Genomic DNA, 19,082 nt, shown 5'->3' with positions numbered 1-19,082 from the left:
TAAATTTATCTTTAAAAAAATGGAGAAATAAATGCTCTTGTGGTGTTTTCTGACTCTACCTAGAGAAATACTGTGATTATCATTCTGTAGGTGATCTACACTGAGAATTTGTTTCCCATTCTTGATCTTTTGAGACATATTCATCTACTTAAGAAGATATATCTTATTAATCCTTGAGGAGATGTTTAATTTTTCTATTTACATGATTATATTTTTATTTTGTTTATTGGTTGTTATTAGTTGTTTTTTATTATTAAGAGTATAGTGTATAGTCTTGTTGCCGTCTATTAGCTCCTCATGTAAAAATATTGCTCAACTGAACAACTGAATTATTCTAGCTCACTTCTCTGACTGCTCTGACATTTCCTGGCCTTTAGTTCTGAATTTTATTTGCAACATCTTTTGGTCTTTTTTTAGCATAAAATTGCAGCCTTTAAATATCAGGGCTTTTAAAATATGCAAATATGTAAATATTCTGGCACAGTGACTACAATTTTATTAGTGTCCTCTTTGATACATGCTGCCTATGGTCTGGCCTTTTTTAGCCTCCTTTCTTTAAAGTCTGCACTTCACTTGCGTGCTGCGCTCAGAACGTCCCAAACACGGCGAAATAATAAGAAATACAGAATCTGTGCAGATAAATACACCGCAACATAATTCTAGTAGGTCACAAGTGATGATTGTGAGAGATTACTTCTGTGTGAGTATTATTTTTTAAGAAAATACTGCATTGTGTACCTAGTGTAGATTATATATTGCTTAGCAGACTTTATCAATCCCACATAGAAACGGCCTTGCCTAATTACTTTTGTATCTGGTTATTGTGAATAAACACAGCACTAGTGGTGCATTACTGGATGGATCTTTAACATCTTTTGTATTAATTTCTCTTTGCTTCTAATTCTAAAGCCGATTGGCACGTTTACTGGTAGTTATCGGACACAGAGAGCAGACTTCAAAATGTAATTCCTAAATTTCGCCACATGATGGCAGCAGACATGACATGACACAGTGTGTCCACTAGGAGCGCACACTGTCAGCATCACATCAACTACTGTAAATCTACTGTACTGAATTTTGTCTATTAAAACAGACACCCTACAAGAAAGTTAGGAATTGTTTTTTGTCACTTTTTTTCAGACAGCAGTTAATGGACACAGCTAAATTCCCCCTGCTGATCAGATTTTCCAAAATTCAAGAACTTTGTACAATTTTTGAGAGACAAAGTGTTTCATATAAAAGCTCTGTAAAATATGTCAGGAGGAGACTTAAGAAAAAAAGTAGAATAGCAGTCAGAATAAAACAACTCAATAGAGTCATTTATGTCATACCTCCACAAAATCTGGCTGTAACAGTCATATGACTTTCACCCACCTGGTTTAGAGCCCAAAGAACACATTTTTCTGAGGGCAAAGGCAGAAAGTAATCTTTTCCATTACATAAATAAAATTTACTTTATCCATCCACTCATGTATTCTCATATCCCCACTCATGAGGGATTCAGAAAGTAACCAGCACCTTTTTTGTGAGTGAAAATCAAAATACCAAACATATATTTATCAGGGCACTTTGCCTGAAAATCAGCATCAGCAAAGTGTAGAAAATTGCAAGGACAGATCAGTATTGAGTATGCTTTTTAATACTTTGTGAAATTCTGCCCAGAAAGGCGAAATTGGTTATTTTTAATAATATTCTGTTTCTGTTTTAGGGTGAGGCTGGCAAAGCAGGAAAATCAGGTGACCGTGGACCTCCTGGACCTCAGGTGAGATTTCACAGGCTGTTGATTGATTCTGATTGTTTTTAAAGCGCTGAGCTGTTTACTAAAGATAGTCTGACTTTTTTTACTGAGAGTTTTGTTTGTCTCTCTGGCGGCCAGCAACAAGCCTGATAACAGGCTGGACTTTTTCTAAAATGGACATCACATGCAGTTATAGTGATGCTGCCACTTCAAAATAACAAATATCAACTCAAACTGCCAGAGCACTTTTACGTCTATTATACAGTAAAGCAGCTTTCATAACTGACAGACATGAATGACCTCTGTATAGACTGAGTCTTTCTATACTGTGATTAGAGAGTTTATATCTGTAAATTACTTTACTGATAATTTTGTTATGATTTGCAGATGGACCATCTTAAGTTAAGAATCAGAGCACTTTTCTTTTTGGTCTGAAGATCCCATGAGGCCAATATTAGTCAGAGTATGGGACCTTAAAAGTGCATTTTAATTGAAAATCTGATGGACATAACTGCTTTGAAATTTATTAAAACTTAATTAACTTATGTGTGGGGGGGGGTCTATCCTGTTTTCTGTGGTGCTGGTTCCCAATCAGTGGAGAAAACAAAATATTATTCTACATGTAAATTACATTCCTGTGTCATTGTTTTAAGCCTGTGGTCTTTGTTAGAGCCAAACGTCTTTATCCAAACTGTTTTTGATCCCAGATGGGAGGAGCAGCCTTCAGGGGTTCTCAGCAGAAAGTCAGGTGACACGGTGTAATTCGTGGCAAATTTCCCTTAGAAAGTTGGGGTGCATGAATGGATAAAGCACAGAGCATTCCCCCAGAGGACCACAGTCTGAATCCTGTCTCAGTCAATGTCAGTTTATTATTTGATCGTATTTTGATGTTGCTAGGATGCTCAGGAAGAGCACAACTTCCATTTTGGAACCACTCAAACCATAATGGGACATCTTGATTGGACATTAAAACAGCAGTCACTGAACGTCTCATTGTGTTCTGAGTGTATATTAATCTCCTGCATCGTCTCTCCTACTTGCATCATAGGGAGCTCGTGGATTCCCAGGAACTCCTGGTCTCCCTGGCATCAAGGGACACAGAGTGAGTTCGCTCTTCTGTTAATGATTTTTAGGAAAATGTGTTGGTTGTTAATTGTTTTCCTAACTCTCTGCTCTCTCATTTAGGGCTATCCAGGTCTTGATGGTGCAAAGGGAGAGACTGGAGCTGTTGGGTCTAAGGTAGGATTTTATTCTGTGTGTGTACCCACTGTTTTCTGGTTAATTAAGGCACCGTCCACCCCACTGTTTGCGTATGTTTGTGTTGACCCAAGTAGAGAGGGTTTATCAAAATACAACAATATCAGTATCAGTTGGTCTGAGATGATTTCTCATTGAGTTCAGGAAGAGTAGTTGTTGCAAAGATAACTCATTAAAATATTCCCTCCTGTCTTTAGGGTGAGGCTGGTGCTCCCGGAGAGAATGGCGCTCCTGGACCAATGGTGTGTAATTCTACACACCGTAACACATCAAAACGTAAAAGGTGTACAAATATAGTGTCCATTATAATGGTTAACTGATTGTTAAGGTTTTTTCTCCTCTCCCTGACCTACACAGGGACCTCGTGGTTTGCCTGGCGAGAGAGGCCGTCCTGGACCCAGTGGGGTCGCTGTGAGTGTCAGCTTTTTATCTAAAACATATCTGATTCACAACAGATAGATTAGATCAGTGGCCCTCCACCTTGTTCCTGTCAAGGACCCACATTAGTTCACTGACCATCATTTGATTGGATGACACTTTAGGGACTTTGATCTTAACAGATTTAGATTGTTATTTATAATTAAGACCACCATTCTGCAGATGTCAACTACAGTTGAGGAAATACCCGCGGAGTAAGTAAAACCTATGAGCAGAATAGTCACTATAATGAGTAGGCCAAGGGTTGGGTACCCTACTTGGTATTTTTAAGGGTACTGACTAAATACCAATTCACATTAATCCATTACTGCCAAACTTTGATATGAGAGGGCATCTTGGTTAGTATGCTGGGTCCAGACAGTAAGCAGAAGTGCCAAAAAGTGACCTGAAGCCTAAAAACCATTCAGTGAGCTCCGAGCCCTGCCACAGAGCTCCACAGAGCCGCCGGGTTCAAGCCAAGACAGCATCACCCCAAAGTGACAAAGCTGCTCTGTAGGCTTTCCAACAAGCCAAAACTATTGCAGCAGCACTGGGCTGCTGCGATATTTACATCATCTGGTCTAATTATTATTATTTTTTTATATTATTTTAGCAATAGCCTAGTATCACTACAAGACACACATATTCTCACACACGCAAATAAGCAAACTGACAGAGACAGGAGATAAGCTCTATCAGTGATTAGAAAAGTTCAGAAGAGCAGAACTGCATTATAGTCTACTACATCACCCCTTCAGCTTGTTCAGAAATTACAATGTTGGTATTACAAAGTACCACAGAAAGGTACCGGGTACTGGTACTGGTACTAGTTCAACTAATGCTACCACTACTAATCCTGCTTAGGACTCTTACTGACATTGGTCTTACTTCTATAATAAATAAAACAGTGAACATAAACTATTAGCTATTTTTCTGGGGACCCCCTTGAACTCCCTTGACAACCCCTGGAGGTCCCCAAGCCCCTGATTGAGGATCACTTCACTTTGGTTGTCTTTTATAACAATTGTGCTGTAATTCAGAGGATTTAAGCTCAGTACGTCAGGTGTAAAAATGTACTTTCCTGTAACAGTGGTCTGAAATTAGGGGCCATGAGCTGATAATGTCTTTATTTCAGGGCGCCCGTGGAAATGATGGTTTGCCCGGTCCTGCTGGTCCCCCAGTAAGTATAATTTCAGTCTCATTTAATTTTCATCCTTTGAGATTAAGTGAGAAATACCGTGTATAAAATCCATCCTCACATCTTCACACACAACACTCTGTGCAGTACAATAGTACTCTCTACACCTGGATGTGTCAGTTATTAATAGCTGAGCTGACAGCCTGTTTTTCCCTCTCTCTAGGGCCCCGTCGGTCCCTCTGGAGCTCCAGGTTTCCCTGGCTCTCCTGGTTCAAAGGTAAGTCACCCTCTCCTCATCTTCGCTTTTGTTGTGGTTTGTTTTCTGTTCATGAGGCTCAGTACCTGTCTGTATCTGTCCCTTTCTTTCTATAAGAAAACTAACCACCTTCGTACTTTACTACTTACTTCTTTTTCTCTACAAAATAAATAAATAAATGTGTGTATATCAGGTGCAAAACTGGAGTGTTGTGAATTCTGTGTGGTTATAATCGGACTTCCCTGAATCCAATCAAAAAAGTTAATATCTCAGAAAATGGCGGCGCATAGCTCAGGGAGGATTTTTATGGGGACTAGTTGAAATGCTTAAGTGAAATCTGAGACGGCTGCTCTGCATTGAAAAGTGCTTTAAGCTTCCATCTGTGTGGAAAATTAGGGAGGAGGGGGGTTTTAAAGTGTTACTCTCCCTCTCTCACTCCCCTCTTACTGTCTTTTTCTTCTTTCTCTCTCTGCTTTGCATCTGATTTATTCCTCCTGCGCTGGCAGACAGGCTCAGCTCTGTGCTCGAGGGCCCAGAGCTGGTGGTTTGCTTTCTTCTGCAGGCCCCTTGATACTTTGGGAAATCTTATAGGAATTACAAATAGAGTATCTCTTTACAAAATCCAGGAGTTTCCCTTGAAGTAATCAAAGCAAGCTACGCTCAAGATGTGAAAATGTGCATCTGTGTGTGTGTTTCTGTGTCGTATCAACTTACATCTATAAACGCTTTAAGTTTGTCTGCAGGAGAGCCTGTGAACTCGTGTGTGAATGTGCGTCTTTGTGTGACTTTATAATATTCAAGGAAGTGTCCCATGGTGAGGCTATTAAAACTCTCATATAACGTTATTGTGTTCTACCTTCAGGAGCCTGAGAGCTCATGAAGTACAGCCTCGTTTCAGTCTTTTTTTCTCTCTGGACATTATGAGCAAGGCTTTGCCGTATAAACAGGACTCAAGACTAACACAGTAAAAAGCTAGCAAGACAAAAACAACACTTATCTGAACTTAAACTGAATAAACCCTGCTCCTGAACAGAAAAAATACAAGCTGAAGAGACAAGAATCAAGCTGATTCTGGGCGAAGCCCCAATTTTTTTATGAGTCCCAAGATTGTCATGCCAGATTGTCCTGTGGCGTGAGGCTCGTTTAAGGATTTTTTTACATCCCCAATCTGTTTAAAAGTCCATCCTGGCCACACAGATTTGATATTGTAAATATTGAACCTATTAATTATCCCATTGTGAAGGGGAAACCCCGAGAACAAGCGAGTCATAATTTGCAGCAAAAATAGAGAGCTCCTATTTAAACTGGGCTGTCCCTTCGTGTTAAATCCAGCTAGCATTTAAGCCATCTCTGTTTTTATCCAAGTGTCTGACAAGATGTGTCATTAATGGGTACTGCAACTTAAAACACACACACACACACACACACACACACACACACACACACACACACACACACATACAATGGCTATTCACATCAGTCCTCGATAAATGAGTACCGTCTGTGCTTCAATTTTAATAACTGCTTGACTACGAGAAATCCTACAGAAAACAAACTTTAACTGAATTTATTTTTTATGGCATATATACACAACCCTAATAGTAGGAATACACCAAGGTATTGTTAATGTGTATTTCAAGTGAAAAATTTTGCTAAACAACAAGACAAGTGACTCAATTAGCAGTCAATATAGAGAATTTGTTTTGGTTAGTTAGAATAGTTGCTGTCAACACACTGTAAGAATAAAACTCTTAAATTAATCACTAAACTTTGTTCAGTATGGAGTCTCTCAATTTGTTAACTTCAGTTAAGAATTTAAAAATCTTTTGGTTTGAGCTAATCTTAACCCCAGATTGGTTTGTGGACTACCAGTATGAAGTATCAAGTATCAAGTTAGGCATTTTAGCTGTCACTATCTTGTTTTCTTGACCATATTAAAATGAGAGCTGTGGAGGAGCAATGGGGGGATCTTACTGGGAAAGAAAGGGACACCACCAAGCTAGCAACATAGTAGCCATGCCCTGGAGGCATACCCTGCTTTATTGTCTATTTCACTCTATATGGGACCATAATTTCACAAAATGAGCATCATGTTGTATTGTAAAAGACTTGAAACTAGTGAGACCATAAACTCTTTAGGAAAGTGTTTTCTGAGGTAATAAATCATGTGAAAAGTAGGGTCATTTTTGCGCTTAGATGCAGTCAGGCTCATTTTTGCAATCAGTTGAGTCACATCCTGCTGGCCACTAAAAATAAAGCAGATTTGAGGCAATTCCACACCAGTTTCACTTTTCACACCAATAAGATACATCTCCCTCTTTAATACATATAATACTATAATCTAACTGAGACCGCTTTTACCAAGCTCCAGTTAGTCTCTGCATTGTATTATTTATAAAAACCAAGCTATGAACTTTAAAATGCAACAAATATTTTTCACAACTTTCCATAAAACAATAGACGTCCTTTCTCTGACCCACATTTCACCTTAGCTTCTGAGCCAGTAAAACACAGGCACGGACAGTGTGCTTAGGGAAATGAACAATTCAATGACTACATCACCACTTTTGCAAACACTCCTATGTCATACTACTGAGTCTGTGAAGTCTAATAGCACAGGAATTCCATTCACCGACATACTGAAAAAGCTGCACACCAAAACGTCTGGCTACTGTCCACAGGGAGGCCGGGACTTGAATTATCGACCTCTGAATGGTCCAAGTCTTATTTTTATAGGCTACTTAACCAGAAGGTCTGCAAGACATTATGCACCTGGCTCTGGAGAAGAAACTTTGTGGCAGCATTGAAAAGACAGTCATTACAGTATTTTGTCCACTTAAAGGTGTAGTCTTTAAATCTGGAGAAAAGTTTTTAACATTCAAATTCAACACCTGATAAAATCTATCCCTCCTGTCAGTGCTGCTTTACAAGCTACAATAATATCTCCAATATTATTTAAATTTCATTACTGTTATGGTGTAGCTCTGTGGCATAAAGATTAGCTAGCATAGTGTTGTGTGTCAGTGCCAATTTGTGTCTTTTTTTTTTAAAGCATACACAACAGCTGGCTGACTGAGGAGAAATAACACAGAGCCAAACCGAGCCCGACCGTTTTCAATTTCACATTGATTTGATTGAATTCACTTATTCATATTTTTTGTACTTTGAATGTAAAAAAGATGCTAGAGTGCATAAAGTAGCATTAAAATAGAGCTTTTTTTACTAAAATAGGGGGCCAGTGAGGATCCCTCAAGCCCTTGGCAGGGGCCCCGAAAATTATTTTTAGAAAATAATGATTAATGTTTGTTTTCTATCTGGTCTCTGGCCTCCTGTTTTCTTGAGAAAGAGGCACAGGGAAAAGAAAGGTGAGCATCTCTGCGATATAAGCTGTATTTATTTTGTGTATTGGATTAGAATCAACTGAACCTTTAATTGCTACTATTTCATCAGCATTGAACTCTAAAAATCTGTTTCTGAGTTATGGTTTGTATCCTGTTTTGTTTTTTGTTAAATTAAGCCAGGCAACTTGCAATTTATAAATTAATTTTAAGCAGCCTATTCACCAATTATTATTTGATATGTATGTAGAGAGTTTATATATTTTGTGTCATAGATGGAGCTAAATTCATCAGCAGGCTAAGAAGGAGACACTTATTAACATACACTTGGTAGCAGGTAATTTCTTATTATGAAACAGCAGATGACAAAACAGCTTAAAGCGATGAGTGCAACAGCAGCGCAAAAACAACACATTTCAAATGCGATAAATATGTTAAGAGAAATAAAGCAAGATGTTAAATAAAACTCTTTAGAGTTGAAATATAGACTATTGTATCTCTGCTTTATAAATGAGGAGTGTGAAGAAAAGTATTTATGCGACACAAGACATGTAGTTACGTGTTAAGCCACTACACAGAGAATAATCAGGCCTGTGAGTGATGGGCTGTGTAAGACAACAGTGCGATGTCTAACTCCTCAAAACAACAACAACAACAAGGAGGAAACATGCAACAAACCAACACATATCATCACTGACAACAAACAGCATGACAGCTTCACCACGCACACAGCAAACAACAACAAGGAGCCAAGCAAGGCCAGAAATTAGCAACCAGCAGCAACCCAAAACAGAGCAATAACATACACACAAACACTCAAACTCCAGCAAAACAGCCATCCACTCATGAGCTCTGCGTTTAATGTTATAGGAAGCAGAAAATGTACTTACGCAGTTTGGTGAAGTGAAGTAGAGATCTCAATGAAGAGGAAGTCATCTGGTCAAAGTTGGATCGTCCCCGAGCTGTAAACAAACAGGAAAACTCGGTTTGCAGTAACGTTTAAGTCGGTGTGGTGTCTTAGTTTGTTGACCTGTCGGTATGTGTGTCCCCCTCACCTTTACCTGCTTGAAGCGGCATTTCAGGTAACGTTTGATCGCAAACGTGCGTGTGCCGTGTCGTGATCGCAGCAGGAAATTGATTGATGAGTATTTCCTGTTAATAAACTGACGGGGATGGTTTGTTTTTTAAAAAAAAAAAAAAAAAGCACTCCGATCTTTTTGTATATATCACAATTTTAAATCAATGTGTTGCAAGTAAAGAGAATTTAAAACCTTAAGCTACTTTAGGGACTGTTCTTTATTTGTCAGTGGAGGACGTGGTTTTAGTGTGTGTTTTTTTGTTTTGTTTGTTTATTTTTTTTTTTTTGTTTTTTGACACTCCTCCAAGCTACAAATATTTTTCCTTGAGCCTCCCTGAGTGCCTTGTGAAAATGAGCATGAGCTGCCCTCCACCATCAACAGTTATTTGACTTTAAAACATATCCGTATTTTATCATTGATGTTACTTTTAACATTAGAAATTTAAAGTTTAAGACAAAACCATGTTGAAAAAAAATGTTTTTCACTCTTGTGCTTGCTGGTTTATTTTTCACCAAATTTTAAATGAGACATGGAATAATGTACAGAAGCTGTCAACGATAATTTCTGTTACTGCAGTTTCTGATATATGGTGTATATTGGGCGATGAAAAAAATGCATGTTTCCTTTAAAACTCTGCAGTAAAAACTAATACAACATACTGTCATGAAAGTTGTATGTCCCTCCCCTAAGCCAAAATAAAGAAACACAAAATCCTTCCTAGCGCTTACAAAAATATCTAACATGCACCACCCCCTCCCATCTCATATATACTGGACAATACCTTTAAAAGTACATAATATTTAGCAAAATGTAGCCTACTTAAAGAGTAAACAGAAAAGTACCCACTATACAGCCAAAGTGAGCTAATTCAGAGTTTAAGTTTGTTATTCTCAGGCTGCTCTTCACTTTTTTATAATATAAGAGATCTTTGAATTTATACCCAGTTTTCACATCTATCTGTTCAGATTCTCTGTGATTTATGTCTTGCAACAATTTTATTGTTTTTCGATTATAGATACTAGGTCTTACTAAGAAATCATGTTTGTTTGTTTTTTGGGGTTTTTTTTACAATTTTCATCTTTAAATGTAAATTTTCTTTAAATTTTCTTCTTTAAACACTTTAAGTTGTCATTTGAAATACACATTTGCAATACCTTGGTGTATTCCTACTTTTAGGGCTGTGTACATATGCCATAAAAAATAAATTCAGTTTAAGTTTGTTTTCTGTAGGATTTCTCTGTTTTGTTTTATCTGATTACCAATTACTATGTACTTAAACTTACCAAGATGTTTACACATGTGGTAATTAATTGTCATCTCGCTTGTTTTTTTTCTCTTTTGCTAACCAGGGAGAAGCCGGTCCTACTGGTGCTCGCGGACCTGAGGGTGCTCAGGGACCCCGTGGAGAGTCTGGCACCCCCGGATCACCCGGACCCTCTGGCGCTTCTGTAAGTGATGCAGTACACACAGATTTAAAAGGGAGAACCTTTAGCAGAACCTCACTTAAAAAGACACACTTGTTGGCATCTAAATTTCATGAAACACATGTTTTGAAGCCATTCAATGGTCTTGTAAACAACCATAATTCGTTTTTAACAACACTTTTTAACATACCCAACCATGCTAAGTATTATTTGTTGATCTGTAAAAAGGCTGTTGATGACATTTTTTTAACACTGTCGATCAATCACTCTCAGATCATTAACTGAATTAGAGCTGAACTGAGCTAGTTATGATGATGAAAGTGCGTTAACTTGCTTTGTCTCTTTTTCTGCACAGGGAAACCCTGGTACTGATGGTATCCCCGGAGCCAAAGGATCAGCTGTGAGTTTAATACTCTCGTTTGTCTGTATTTCAATCTGCTCAGTTGCGCTCATCAGTGGCCCAGAGCAGCTGCTTGGTTTCCCTTATCTCAGATATTAAGGGCACTGCCACTGGGTGTTATATTTGACAGTGAGCTACACTTTGGACATAACACAAACATGTCTGACAAAGACCAAATGTCTTTGCACATCACAAAATTTTTAGCCTTCCTACACTGGTTACCAATTTCTTTTAGAATCCATTTCAAAATTTTACTGTTTTCTCCTAAATAAGGAATCAAATGTAACTTCCAGTTAGTATTTGTTTGCCAGACACTGGCTTGGCTTTTCATTCCTGTCCTACGACACATTTTTACAGACTTGCCTTTTTGCCTGACAGTTCATTTTTTCTTACATAAAACAGCTCCTTGATGCAACTACCTGATTTTGAAGTTTATTGTTATAGTTCAACTTGTTCTGCCTTTTGGATGATTTGTAAATTTATTTCATTTGACATTTGTTATTTCTTTTATGCTCTCCATGGAAAGCCCTTCATGCTCTCAACATAAAAAGTGCTGTTTGCAAAAGTTGTATGTCTAATACAGTAACTTTTAAAAATACAGAAGGCCAGGTATATTGTACAGTATTTGAAATCTCAACACATTTCAGATCAATAAACTATAGACTCTTGGCAAAACTGGGCTGGCACATAAGTTATGAAAAACTCGACAGCTAGAATCAGAGGCAATCCAATTATATTTTTTTTTTCCATTAAGCTTTCTATTGCATCTTGAAAAAATGTGAGTCCTCTTCACTACATAAGTCAAACATCAGTTTGAGTTTAGTTGTACTATAGCCACAGGTGTCACTGATGCTTCTATAAGGCTGAATTTAGACCAGTCCACAAACAATGGGCCAGTATGTTCGTGTTTATACCAGTAAAAGTACATTTCTGACATCATGTCTCTTCCTCTGCAGGGTGCTCCTGGTATCGCTGGTGCTCCTGGTTTCCCTGGACCTCGTGGGCCTCCTGGGCCTCAGGGAGCAACTGGACCTCTCGGGCCCAAAGGAACATCTGTATGTACTGAATCATCCATTAACCACAGATAGCCCCTTTAATTGGAGCTGAGCGGAAATGTTTTAGGTCCAAGTTCAGTACCAGTTTGCAATCTGCTGCTAATTGATTACTCCAAATAATAACATGGCACAGAGAACAAGATAACAACCTCTTTCTCTCTCTCTCTTTTGTCTGTCTATCCATTATTGTTCAGGGAGACCCAGGTATCCCAGGGTTCAAGGGAGAGGCTGGACCCAAAGGAGAAATTGTGAGTATTCCCTGATTTTTCACTTGTTCATCTGGTCTGACATCAGACAGAACTGTTCAATCGTTACTTTCCATCTTCAGTCTGACACTGTCTCCTTTTTAACTGAATTTTTCTGAATCAATCAATAGGGACCAACATATCCATATACAGTCATTTTAAGACAACTCTGATATGCCAACCCACTTGAACATACTTTTAAGACAAAACCAGTATGCCAACATACTGGTTCTGCCGAGGTCTTAAGATTGGAGCGGAGCAAAGTAAAATAAACTACAGTGTCAGGCAACTATTCAGCTAAATCTAAACGCTGATATCCACTCTAAACACTATATCCAGCCAGAAAATAAGTCATTAATATAGAAGGTAATGAGCTTTTCTTCCTGAAATAGGTTTCCTTGTGCTAATGTTTGAGCATACAATAGTTACAAATAGTCACTCTTTTTAAAACTCACTTTTTATTTGGCTTTTTCTTAACTGATGGTTTTAATTATTTAATTTTTAAAAAAAATTATCCTGTTTTGTAAGTTGGACAACTTCATGTTTGTTCTTATTGTAAAGCACTTTGTACCTTTGTTGTGAAAGTAGTAATATACATTAAGCTGTTATTATAGTTCTTACCTTATATTTAATATCTTTATTTGTTGGATGTCTTTCTCTCTGTAATAACGCGGTGTGTTGCGGATGTGTTTTCCAGGGACCAGCTGGTGTTCAGGGAGCTCCTGGCCCACAAGGAGAGGAAGGCAAGAGAGGACCCAGGGGTGAGCCTGGTGCTGCTGGACCACTTGGACCTCCTGGAGAGAGAGTAAGTCCGAAAATAACTGCTTAAAAATAAGTTATTTTATAGCTTAGGTAAATGTATGCTGCTTGGCAACACTTTGCCAAAGCAGCTCGATCAGTAGGTTAACAGGTGTTAATTGAATGTTGTAGATCTTTTAACATACACATGGAATGGCCCCATTTATTAAGTTTTTGACCCACAAAATTTGTACATGAATGTTTTCTGCTCTGTTGAATCCATGACTTCATAGGTGTGTATATTACACATTTGGAGAACGTACTGGAGAGAGTAAAGCTGTTTCTACATTTTTAATAAGGATAATTCAAATCAAATTTTAATTTTAATAAAACAAGATTTTTAATGAACCTTATTTTGCTGGTCATCACCTGGGAATGTGTTTTAAGCACCACAACAATGAGATTCAGAGACTTGGATATTGTTGTTATAATCATAACCTTGACTGTGGCTCTGTGTTCTGTAGGGAGCCCCCGGTAACCGCGGTTTCCCTGGTCAAGACGGTCTGGCTGGTCCCAAAGTGAGTATCATCACAGTTACACTTGCTCCTGAGAGGAATGCTGGAACAGAGAATCTGCTCTGAGAGAGAAAATAAACACGAACGTATTCAGAGGAAACAGACCTGGCAGAGGAAGAATAAGATAAGGGGATGTATGCAGCGGATGCGTCAATAGTCACGGGTGTAAATCTGTGAAACAGACAATTAACACACTCCCATCTGCTGCATATTGCATTTGGAACTGGCTGTTAACAGAGCCTTTTTCCAATACTCTTGTTGTTATTGTTGTTTTTGTATCTATTTCTGACTGCTGCAGTGAGAGAATAACATTTCTGTATCACCCAATCACAATGTTGTCACATGCTGTAAAACTCATACTGCTTAAATATCACGTCACCATAAATTGTAATTCAATTTCACTCCATAACCTTCAAATCTAACCATGGAGAAGATAAGGAAGTCACTTTTCCAGGACTTAAGTGTAGTCACAACCTACAAATCCATCTTACAATGTTAAGTCTTTGCAGAATTTGAGAAAAGACATAATTCTGCTGAAGCACTTTAAAGAGCAGAGTCGTCACTCTCTGGGCTTCAAACTGGCCGCTATTCAGGACTGTAGGTTCCCCCTCTTTTCCAGAAAATGAATCCACATTTACACAGCTTTAAGGCTCAGCAGGAATTGAGCCTTTTGTAGAATAGGGTGGAATTTTTCTTTTTATCAGTTGCAGCTGATCCCCAGCATGTGACCAACTCACCATTTTAACAAACTGGTCAAGAAGTCCCCAAAAACTGAACATTTCCACCTTAAGGCAACTTTAAAGTGCAAGCAGTAGTGACAATTCTATCGACTCTCATGTAGTTAATATCTAGTATTAGTTGTTAAAAGAAAACATTTGAGACAAGAAGTTGACAAAGCCCTGTTTTTTTAAGGTGCAGACAAGATTTTAAGACATACTTGAGTTCATAGAAGCATTTCTGATACAGCTAGAAATTATGAGTTGTGCCAGTTATAGCTTATATAATGTACAGTATTTTTTATGATGAACGAATGAGCTTTACAAGTGTATTTCCATACAATTTAAATTCATATCAATTCTGTTTGAACCACCACAAATCATTTGATTAAAAAAATTGTTCATATGTATCTTGCCAGTGTGTCAGTTCACCTTATGAGGCTGGTTAAAGCCTCTGTGATGAAATGCATTTATTTTTTGTATTGGTGAATGAAAAACTGCATTTTAAAAATGCTCTTAATGCTCCCAACATAATGTGTCACTGACATATAGTTTTTTTTCACCTAAGAGGTTAAGGAAAATGGCTTTCAGAGGCAAATTTATTTACAAAGAGGGAGACTGTGTTTCCATAGATATTTAGCATTTAAAAGCACAATTTGAGGTGGACATCAATTTTATACTGGTAAGTTAAACATTTAGAACAAAAAGTTTGAGAATTACTAAAAAGAAAAAGACATTATTCAAGTTACTTAAGGGCAAAAAAAACAAACAACATCACTTTGACAAAAGATTTCATAGAGCTTTTTGTTGACTTAGTTGTCCCCATTGATCTCTGGATAATAATTATTCACCTAATGAACTCAAATCAAGCTAAACTGCACAAAGTTTTGATAATATAAGTTCAACAAGGCGTGTAATAACATGACTCTTCAAGGTTCACACTGAACTCAAATCAACACCCTTTACTAACAAGTAAACGAACTACATGATGAAAAATATTATCAGTGAAGGACAAAGAGTAAAATTCATCAGCCCACTTCTTCATCACTTCAGCTGAAGCTCAGTTCCAGGCAGCAGTGATACATGTAACTCCACCTTTTGGCCACAAGATGGCAGCATAGCTCAGGACCCCAACATGCACCAGTGACCTGCGTGTCCCATATCACCAAAGCCAGCATCTCATTTAACTTATCTTCCTCACACAATTTCCTTTGCACCAAATGAATCTGTCAGGCTTTAATCCTCTCATCTCCAGCAGGTCAATGAAACTCCTCAGCACTGTTAAAATAGAAACCTGTTTCCCCTGTGGTTTGAGAACTGAAGTGTCGCCTCCTAAGTGACTATTTTATTTTCCTCTCCCTCCGAACACAGGGTGCCCCTGGTGAGCGTGGACCTTCTGGAGCCAGTGGCCCCAAGGGTGCCAATGGTGACCCTGGCCGCCCTGGAGAGCCTGGTCTGCCCGGTGCCAGAGTAAGCACTTTACTTATTTTTAGTACATCAGATCTGGCTGTTGATGATCAACAGAAATGTGCTTCAAAACATGCAGAATAATCAAAGATTTTCGGATAAATTCCTATAACTAATCTTAACATTTTAAACACACTTTTTTAACTTTGTTTTAATTTGTTTATTATTATTATTATACAGGTGAAAACAATACAATGTCATCCATTCTGTTGTAATAAATCACTATCTAGCTGTAGATCTGAGCCAGTCCTCATCAAACCCAACTATTGTTGTACTTTAATTCTCAGCTTGACCAAACCGTTGCTGCTCTGTGAGAACCATGTATCCCCATAAAGTCTAATTTCATGTGTTCAAGACATGAACTGCACTGGAAGCAGGGCCTCGTTCAATTCTTCATTGGCACATGAAGCCAAAAAATTCAACTGCCATGTATAAAATGACCCAGATAAGCAAAACTGCCTCCGCACTGTGTGACCAGTCATACTGGAGACTTCCACTAGCCGAGCCCGCTACTTCTGGTCTCACACATCACTAACTGGAATGGGGATAAAGTGATTAAATCATGTGGCTCCTCTAGACTTTTCCAAATGTTATCAGACCATACGGATCAAATTTCAATAGTGAAACAAATCATCTTGCTGGGTTTGTGACCCTCAAAAAAATGTATCCACTGATTTACTGACAATTCTTTAGCCACGGGAAGGTCTTTTTGGGCTACATGACATCACGTGACAGATGTAATCACACTGTTTAGCCAATACGAAATTGGCTTCCAAGATAAGCCGACCTCCCGGGAGCCCAGTTGAAGGCTGTTTCAAGGAAAGTAGTCTTTAAGCTTTTAATTAAGTTCATTTTAATTTAATTAATAAGAACATTCCTTAACTCAGAAATGAACAATTAAAGGGGTGGCCAGTGAAGTAAAAAGGAAGAGATTCAGAAAAAGAGTTAGAATTGAATCCTCAGAGGCCCAAATATCTTTATCTATCTAGATTTAGTCCCTTGTTCCAACAAACACTGGATCCTACATAAAACAATGCAACTGATTTAATTTTTCCATTAAATTGTAGCTGCCTGATAAAGAACCTCAAGATCCAGGTGGCAGTCTACGCTCTCTCTTAAGAGTATAAGCCAATTTAGCTTTGCAACATGACATTGTTTGACTCACGGTGGACAGTTTTGGGTTTGTTTGTTTTTTTTCAGCACATTCCTTTTCCTTGTTAAACTTGCTACATTACTCATGCTGCAACTCATCTACAGACAGTTTGGTCAGAGATTTAGGTGTAATGAGATGGGATTTAGGTGAAAATGCCATTAGCAGACAGAATAACATCAGGCCTCTAGCTTCAGTGATGAGGAGCGGACTAGCAAACTCACTTTACACCCCCAGAATTGTTTCATTTCCAAATTTGTAGTCTTCAGACCCAACTGACACTGACTCAAGTGACACAAGTTCATTTTTCAGCCTTTCTGCCACTACCTTTTCTTTTTTTAAACATATGCAGTAGCACTCCCTAAGACTTGTAAACAGACTTTGATATTTAAAATAGGTGGAGAAATCTTTAAATTCAAGCTGAGAAAACTATGAGACTGAGACTTGACTAAGCTTCTCCAGAGCTACAGAAAACATTATATAGCTGTTTCCGTGTGTGTGTGTGTGTGTGTGTGTGTTGTACACTCAGTGAGGAATAATCTTAACTTTAGGTGTAAATTCAGTGGAATTACCCTTTAATCTGTTAGTCACCAATTTTGGAGATACATGGTTTTAATATGACAGCATTTGTACTTTGTCCTGGAGGGATTTCATTTCATAACAGCAACATAAGTGGTCGTTATATACATGTGCAATCATCACAGAGGAAGTCTGAACGACATGCCTGTAGTGGAACGAGCCCATTTACGTCAGCGGCCTTAAATATGATCTCATTCATATTTTAGATTTCCATCAGTAGGCGTTGGAACAGTTGCTTGTGGCACACTGGGCCAATCAGAGGTGTAAATTCAGTCTCCCATGGTGCCATATGTTCCCCCCTTTCTTCTGCGTGTCTTCATAGAGGTGTGATAACTGTGGATATTGAATGTTTCTGTTCTCCCTCTCCGACAGGGTCTGACTGGACGCCCCGGTGATGCTGGTCCTCAAGGCAAAGTTGGACCTTCTGTGAGTGCACATTTTTTCTGTTGTAATGCCTGTGATGTGTCTTTGTGAATCAATAAAAATAATCACACAGTGTGTTTCCACACTCAGCATGTATCCTCGTTCAGCATTGGGAGCTTTTTAAAATTTTACACACGGAACAATCAGGGGGAGACTTGTAATTTTATCAAATGTGCTCTCATCACGTAATGACTCATAAGTGGTTTCATCAAATTGAATTGAAGGAAATTTATCCGACCATTATCCACCAGGCTCATCCCCAGCGGTGTTTGAGTTTCAAATAAGCATTGCGTCTCGTTTTTTTAGAGTGACCAAGTCTCAAACACTGTAGATTGAGTGTAGATTTGTCTCCACTTCAATGTGCTCCTATTTGTCAGCATTTCCAATCTGATTTGAAAGCCTTTTAAAATTGTTTACACCAAATCTCTTTAATGAAACCTCTGAATTATTTTCGATGGATTGGCTCCTCATGTAGACTCATGTAGCTGTTGCCATTCATACATTTTTGTTGTTAAACTTAAAACACTGATTTGCCAGGGATCCCACACATTTTCATGGACAAAATTTTGAAAGATTTTCAAGGACCCATGATATTGGTGAGATAATTGGTGAGCAATAGACATTTCAACAAATTGGGTAACTATTGCGTACACTGGGGCCATGTTGGACATTTCTCTGTCAGACTCCACTCCTAATCACCCAACTACCCGTCTATATCCAAGTGTGATTTAGTATTTTCCATCACTGTCCCTTATCACATATCGGACTCATATTTTTACAACTGCACATATGTTATCATGACCACACGATTTCTAACGCTATATTCTACTTATTACTAGTGCTGCCAAATGATGTTTTTAAATTGCGATTAATCCCAGATTTTTAGTTAATAGTTTAATTGTATTTTTTTAAATCATATTTTCAATGCAATTACTTTGAATTTCAAAACAGCTTTTAAGTCCATATTGACAAGGTAAAGCAATTCTTACCAGATTGTCTTTATAGGGAATCAAATGACTGCATAGGACCAGCATAAAGTGGGCACGTCTGAAAAGGGGAGGAACCCCTATGAAATAACCATGTTGTT

The 19,082-nt window shown here is 38.2% G+C and overlaps 1 protein-coding gene across 2 annotated transcripts in view; it reads left to right on the top strand.

The window, feature by feature from the left end:
* col2a1b (collagen, type II, alpha 1b) overlaps positions 1-19,082 on the top strand; it is a 65,044-nt gene that overhangs the window by 18,828 nt on the left and 27,134 nt on the right. For both annotated transcript variants that reach the window (XM_042506010.1, XM_042506001.1), the window contains 15 exons: positions 1,709-1,762; positions 2,787-2,840; positions 2,924-2,977; positions 3,193-3,237; positions 3,353-3,406; positions 4,548-4,592; positions 4,774-4,827; positions 10,573-10,671; positions 11,003-11,047; positions 12,004-12,102; positions 12,297-12,350; positions 13,045-13,152; positions 13,610-13,663; positions 15,748-15,846; positions 17,945-17,998. In XM_042506010.1, the coding sequence (XP_042361944.1) occupies positions 1,709-1,762; positions 2,787-2,840; positions 2,924-2,977; positions 3,193-3,237; positions 3,353-3,406; positions 4,548-4,592; positions 4,774-4,827; positions 10,573-10,671; positions 11,003-11,047; positions 12,004-12,102; positions 12,297-12,350; positions 13,045-13,152; positions 13,610-13,663; positions 15,748-15,846; positions 17,945-17,998 (972 nt within the window). The remainder of the gene's footprint in view (positions 1-1,708; positions 1,763-2,786; positions 2,841-2,923; positions 2,978-3,192; positions 3,238-3,352; positions 3,407-4,547; positions 4,593-4,773; positions 4,828-10,572; positions 10,672-11,002; positions 11,048-12,003; positions 12,103-12,296; positions 12,351-13,044; positions 13,153-13,609; positions 13,664-15,747; positions 15,847-17,944; positions 17,999-19,082) is intronic.

Source organism: Plectropomus leopardus, chromosome 2 (assembly GCF_008729295.1).
Source record: "Plectropomus leopardus isolate mb chromosome 2, YSFRI_Pleo_2.0, whole genome shotgun sequence".
In the NCBI taxonomy this organism is placed as follows: domain Eukaryota; kingdom Metazoa; phylum Chordata; class Actinopteri; order Perciformes; family Serranidae; genus Plectropomus; species Plectropomus leopardus.
The sequence above is the reverse complement of the archived record's forward strand: the minus strand, read 5'-3'. Positions and strand labels throughout refer to the sequence as shown.